The 7098-nt window shown below is 50.1% G+C and overlaps 1 protein-coding gene across 1 annotated transcript; it reads left to right on the forward strand.

Moving 5' to 3' along the window:
- Positions 1 to 694: 694 nt before the first annotated feature.
- LOC141026105 (uncharacterized mitochondrial protein AtMg00820-like) lies at positions 695 to 1021 on the forward strand. Its single transcript, XM_073502071.1, has one exon. The coding sequence runs from the start codon at positions 695 to 697 to the stop codon at positions 1019 to 1021; it is 327 nt and encodes a 108-aa protein (XP_073358172.1).
- Positions 1022 to 7098: the final 6077 nt, after the last annotated feature.

Raw genomic sequence — 7098 nt, forward strand, 5'->3', positions numbered from 1 at the left:
CTTCCCAGCAGAACGGTCAAACCGAACGCGTCCTTCGCACTCTGAACGACTGCGTTCGCACGCTCCTGTTCCATGCTAACGTGCCGCCTCGTTTCTAGCCGGACGCACTCGCTACTGCTTCTCTTCTCCTTAACATTCGCCCTTGCCGCCCACAGTGGAACTATGCACCTCACCATCTTCTCTTCGGTACGCCCCCCTCTTATGATGGCTTGCGTATTTTCGGGTGCCTTTGCTATCCTAGCACTGCCGACTCCGCTCCTCACAAACTGGCACCTCGTTCTGTCGCTTGCATCTTCATCGGCTATCCCTCCGACTCCAAGGGATATCGGTGCTACGATCCTGTCTCCCACCGTGTGTTCACTTCCCGGCACGTTTACTTTGATGAGCATGTGTTTCCGTTTCACCAGGTACCCCCGGCTGCTCCTCCCGCCACCGGTGACGCGGGCTCCTTGACGGCTCTCCCAGGGCGCTCGCGCGCCTCTCTTGGCCCGCCCTCTCGCTTTGAGGCGCGCCCCCCGCATGCGGCGCCTACGGGCCCCCCGGCGCCTGTGGCCGGTCCGGTCACCCGCGCCCGTACGGGCTTTTTCGCCCGAGCTCGCGCTACGCCTCGGATGACTACGTCCATCCGGCATCCACCTCTGAGCCGTCGCCGTTGCCGTCCTCCGTTCGAGCCGCTCTTCGTGACCCGCTCTGGATGGCTGCGATGCAAGAGGAGTTTGACGCTCTGTTGCGCAACCGGATGTGGCAGCTTGTTCCCCGTCCCCGGCACGCCAACGTGATTACTGGGAAGTGGGTCTTTAAACACAAGCTCCGTCCTAATGGTACCCTTGATCTCTACAAAGCGCGCTGGGTCGTTCGTGGCTTCCGACAGCATGCTGGCATCGACTTCACCGACACCTTCGTTCCAGTCGTCAAGCCCGGCACGATACGCACGGTTCTCCACCTCGCGGTCTCCCGTGCTTGGCCGGTGCACCAGATGGACGTCTCCAACGCCTTCCTCCATGGTCACCTCGAGGAGTAGGTCTTCTGCCAGCAGCCCATCGGGTTTGTTGACCTGGCGCTTCCCGACCACGTGTGCCTGCTTTCGCGGTCCTTGTACGGACTCAAGCAGGCTCCGCGCGCTTGGTACCAGCGCATCGCGGCGTTTCTCCACCAGCTTGGGTTCCGCTCTACCCGCTCGGACGCCTCGCTCTTCGTCTATCATCAGGGCTCTAACACGGCCTACTTTCTGCTCTATGTCGATGACATCATCCTGGCGGCATGTATAGCTGGTCTCCTCAGTCAGCTCACAGCTCATCTTCGCGTTGAGTTCGCCATCAAGGACTTGGGTCCTTTGCACTACTTCCTCGGTGTCGAGGTGGTGCGCCGTTCGGATGGCTTCTTCCTTCATCAGCGGAAGTACGCTAACGAGCTCCTGGAGCGCGCCGGCAAGCTTAACTGCAAGCCCGCCGCTACGCCTGTTGATACGAAGGCCAAGCTTTCTGCCACGGATGGTTCTCCTGTTGGGGATCGTAGCAGAAATTAAAATTTTCTACGCATCATCAAGATCAATCTATGGAATTTACTAGCAACGAGAGGGGAGGAGTGCATCTACATACCCTTGTAGATCGCGAGCGGAAGCGTTCAAGAGAACGGGGTTGATGGAGTCGTACTCGTCGTGATCCAAATCACCGATGATCCAAGCGCCGAACGGACAGCACCTCCGCGTTCAACACACGTATGGAGCGGTGACGTCTCCCACGCCTTGATCCAGCAAGGAGGAGGGAGAGGTTGAGGAAGAAGGCTCCAACAGCAGCACGACGGCGTGGTGGTGGTGGAGTGACAGTTCTCCGGCAGGGCTTCGCCAAGCACACGCGGAGGAGGAGAGGTGTTGGGGAGGGGAGGGGCTGCGCCTTGGATGTGGTGCTGCAGCCCTCCCCTCACCCCTCTATTTATAGGGAGAAGGGGGAAGGGGGTCGGCCCCTCTAGATGAGATCTAGAGGGGGGTGGGGCGGCGGCCAAGGGGGGGAGGGAGCTTGCCCCCCAAGGAAGGGGGGGCGCCCCCCCTTTAGGGTTCCCCCAAACCCTAGGCGCATGGGCCCTAGGGGGTTTGGCGCCCAGCCCACTAAGGGCTGGTTCCCTTCCACCTACAGCCCATAAGGCCCTCCGGGGCAGGTGGACCCTCCCGGTGGACCCCCGGAACCCCTCCGGTGGTCCCGGTACAATACGGGTATACCCCCGAATATTTCCGGTGACCGTATGGTGACTTCCCATATATAAATCTTTACCTCCGGACCATTCCGGAACTCCTCGTGACGTCCGGGATCTCATCCGGGACTCCGAACAACATTCGGTAATCACATACAAACCTTCCTTATAACCCTAGCGTCATCGAACCTTAAGTGTGTAGACCCTACGGGTTCGGGAATCATGCAGACATGACCGAGACACCTCTCTAGCCAATAACCAACAGCGGGATCTGGATACCCATGTTGGCTCCCACATGTTCCACGATGATCTCATCGGATGAACCACGATGTCGAGGATTCAAGCAATCCCGTATACAATTCCCTTTGTCAATCGGTACTTTACTTGCCCGAGATTCGATCGTCGGTATCCCAATACCTCGTTCAATCTCGTTAACGGCAAGTCACTTTACTCGTTCCGTAATGCATGATCCCGTGACTAACTACTTAGTCACATTGAGCTCATTATGATGATGCAATACCGAGTGGGCCCAGAGATACCTCTCCGTCATACGGAGTGACAAATCCCAGTCTCGATCCGAGCCAACCCAACAAACACTTAGTGCACCTTTATAGCCACCCAGTTATGTTGTGACGTTTGGTACACCCAAAGCATTCCTACGGTATCCGGGAGTTGCACGATCTCATGGTCTAAGGAAATGATACTTGACATTAGAAAAGCTTTAGCAAACGAACTACACAATCTAGTGCTATGCTTAGGATTGGGTCTTGTCCATCACATCATTCTCCTAATGATGTGATCCTGTTATCAATGACATCCAATGTCCATGGTCAGGAAACCGTAACCATCTATTGATCAACGAGCTAGTCAACTAGAGGCTCACTAGGGACATGTTATGGTCTATGTATTCACACATGTATTACGATTTCCGGATAACGCAATTAAAGCATGAACAATAGACAATTATCATGAACAAGGAAATATAATAATAACCATTTTATTATTGCCTCTAGGGCATATTTCCAACAGTCTCCCACTTGCACTAGAGTCAATAATCTAGTTACATTGTGATGAATCGTACACCCATAGAGTTCTGGTCTTGATCATGTTTCGCTCGTGGAAGAGGTTTAGTCAACGGATCTGCGACATTCAAATCCGTATGCACTTTACAAATATCTATGTCTCCATTTTGAACATTTTCACGAATGGAGTTGAAGCGACGCTTGATGTGCCTGGTCTTCTTGTGAAACCTGGGCTCCTTGGCAAGGGCAATAGCTCCAGTGTTGTCACAGAAGAGAGTCATCGGCCCCGATGCATTGGGAATAACTCCTAGGTCGGCAATGAACTCCTTCATCCAGATTGCTTCATGTGCTGCCTCCGAGGCTGCCATGTACTCTGCTTCACATGTAGATCCCGCCACGACGCTTTGCTTGCAACTGCACCAGCTGACTGCCCCACCATTCAAAATGTACACGTATCCGGTTTGTGACTTAGAGTCATCCAGATCTGTGTCGAAGCTAGCATCGACGTAACCCTTTACGACGAGCTCTTCGTCACCTCCATAAACGAGAAACATATCCTTAGTCCTTTTCAGGTACTTCAGGATGTTCTTGACCGTTGTCCAGTGTTCCATGCCGGGATTACATTGGTACCTTCCTGCCAAACTTACGGCAAGGTTTACATCAGGTCTGGTACACAGCATGGCATACATAATAGACCCTATGGCCGAGGCATAGGGGACGACACTCATCTTTTCTCTATCTTCTGCCGTGGTCGGGCATTGAGCCGTGCTCAATCTCACACCTTGCAATACAGGCAAGAACCCCTTCTTGGACTGGTCCATATTGAACTTCTTCAATATCTTGTCAAGGTATGTGTTTTGTGAAAGACCTATGAGGCGTCTCGATCTATCTCTATAGATCTTGATGCCTAATATGTAAGCAGCTTCTCCAAGGTCCTTCATTGAAAAACACTTATTCAAGTAGGCCTTTATACTTTCCAAGAATTCTATATCATTTCCCATCAATAGTATGTCATCCACATATAATATGAGAAATGCTACAGAGCTCCCACTCACTTTCTTGTAAACACAGTCTTCTCCATAAGTCTGTGTAAACCCAAACGCTTTGATCATCTCATCAAAGCGAATGTTCCAACTCCGAGATGCCTGCACCAGCCCATAGATTGAGCGCTGGAGCTTGCATACTTTGTCAGCATTCTTAGGATCGACAAAACCTTCCGGCTGCATCATATACAATTCTTCCTTAAGGAAGCCGTTAAGGAATGCCGTTTTGACGTCCATTTGCCATATTTCATAATCGTAGAATGCGGCAACTGCTAACATGATTCGGACGGACTTCAGCTTCGCTACGGGTGAGAAGGTCTCATCGTAGTCAACTCCTTGAACTTGTCGATAACCCTTAGCGACAAGTCGAGCTTTATAGATGGTAACATTTCCATCCGCGTCCGTCTTCTTCTTAAAGATCCATTTATTTTCTATCGCTCGTCGATCATCGGGCAAGTCTGTCAAAGTCCATACTTTGTTTTCATACATGGATCCTATCTCGGATTGCATGGCTTCAAGCCATTTGTTGGAATCTGGACCCGCCATTGCTTCTTCATAGTTCGAAGGTTCACCGTTGTCCAACAACATGATTTCCAGGATAGGGTTGCCATGCCACTCTGGTGCGGAACGTGTCCTTGTGGACCTACGAAGTTCAGTGGTAACTTGATCATGATCGTCATCATTAACTTCCTCTCTAGTCGGTGCAGGCACCACAGAAACATTTTCTTGTGCTGCGCTACTTTCTGGTTCGAGAGGGGTCATCTCATCAAGTTCCACTTTCCTCCCACTTACTTCTTTCGAGAGAAACTCTTTCTCCAGAAAGGACCCGTTCTTGGCAACGAAGATCTTGCCTTCGGATCTGAGGTAGAAGGTATACCCAATGGTTTCCTTAGGGTATCCTATGAAGACACATTTTTCCGACTTGGGTTCGAGCTTTTCAGGTTGAAGTTTCTTGACATAAGCATCGCATCCCCAAACTTTAAGAAACGACAGCTTAGGTTTCTTTCCAAACCAAAATTCATACGGTGTCGTCTCAACGGATTTCGACGGAGCCCTATTTAAAGTGAATGCGGCAGTCTCTAAAGCATAACCCCAGAATGATAGCGGTAGATCGGTAAGAGACATCATAGATCGCACCATATCCAATAGAGTGCGATTACGACGTTCGGACACACCATTACGCTGAGGTGTTCCAGGCGGTGTGAGTTGTGAAACAATTCCACATTTCCTTAAGTGTGTGCCAAATTCGTGACTCAAATATTCCCCTCCACGATCTGATCGTGAGAACTTTATTTTCCTGTCACATTGATTCTCAACCTCACTCTGAAATTCCTTGAACTTTTCAAAGGTCTCAGACTTGTGTTTCATTAAGTAGACATACCCATATCTACTCAAGTCATCAGTGAGGGTGAGAACATAACGATAGCCACCGCGAGCCTCAACGCTCATTGGACCGCACACATCAGTATGTATGATTTCCAATAAGTTGGTTGCTCGCTCCATTGTTCCGGAGAACGGAGTCTTGGTCATTTTGCCCATGAGGCATGGTTCGCACGTGTCAAATGATTCATAATCAAGAGACTCCAAAAGTCCATCTGCATGGAGTTTCTTCATGCGTTTGACACCAATGTGACCAAGGCGGCAGTGCCACAAGTATGTGGGACTATCATTATCAACCTTACATTTCTTGGCATTCACACTATGAATATGTGTAACATCACGTTCGAGATTCATTAAGAATAAACCATTGACCAGCGGGGCATGACCATAAAACATATCTCTCATATAAATAGAACAACCATTATTCTCGGATTTAAATGAGTAGCCATCTCGCATTAAACTAGATCCAGATACAATGTTCATGCTCAAAGCTGGCACTAAATAACAATTATTGAGGTTTAAAACTAATCCCATAGGTAAATGTAGAGGTAGCGTGCTGACGGCGATCACATCGACCTTGGAACCATTCCCGACGCGCATCGTCACCTCGTCCTTTGCCAGTCTCCGCTTATTCCGCAGCTCCTGCTTTGAGTTACAAATATGAGCAACCGCACCGGTATCAAATACCCAGGAGCTACTACGAGCGCTGATTAGGTACACATCAATAACATGTATATCACATATACCTTTGGTATTGCCGGCCTTCTTATCCGTTAAGTATTTGGGACAGTTCCGCTTCCAGTGACCGTTTCCCTTGCAATAAAAGCACTCAGTCTCAGGCTTGGGTCCATTCTTTGTCTTCTTCCCAGCAGCTTGCTTACCGGGCGCGGCAACTCCCTTGCCGTCTTTCTTGAAGTTCTTCTTACCCTTGCCTTTCTTGAACTTAGTGGTCTTATTCACCATCAACACTTGATGTTCCTTTTTGATCTCCACCTCCGCTGATTTCAGCATTGAATATACCTCAGGAATGGTCTTTTCCATCCCCTGCATATTGAAGTTCATCACAAAGCTCTTGTAGCTAGGTGGGAGCGACTGAAGGATTCTGTCAACGACCGCGTCATCCGGGAGATTAACTCCCAGCTGAGACAAGCGGTTGTGCAACCCACACATTTTGAGTATGTGTTCACTGACGGAACTATTCTCCTCCATCTTACAACTGTAGAACTTGTCAGAGACTTCATATCTCTCGACCCGGGCATGAGCTTGGAAAACCATTTTCAGCTCTTGGAACATCTCATATGCTCCGTGCTGCTCGAAACGCTTTTGGAGCCCCGGTTCTAAGCTGTAAAGCATGCCGCACTGAACCAGGGAGTAATCATCAACACGTGTTTGCCAGGTGTTCATAACGTCTTGGTTTGCTGGGACGGGTGCTTCACCTAGCGGTGCTTCAAGGACATATGCTTTCT

This window comes from Aegilops tauschii, chromosome 6, assembly GCF_002575655.3.
Source record: "Aegilops tauschii subsp. strangulata cultivar AL8/78 chromosome 6, Aet v6.0, whole genome shotgun sequence".
NCBI classification, from domain to species: domain Eukaryota; kingdom Viridiplantae; phylum Streptophyta; class Magnoliopsida; order Poales; family Poaceae; genus Aegilops; species Aegilops tauschii.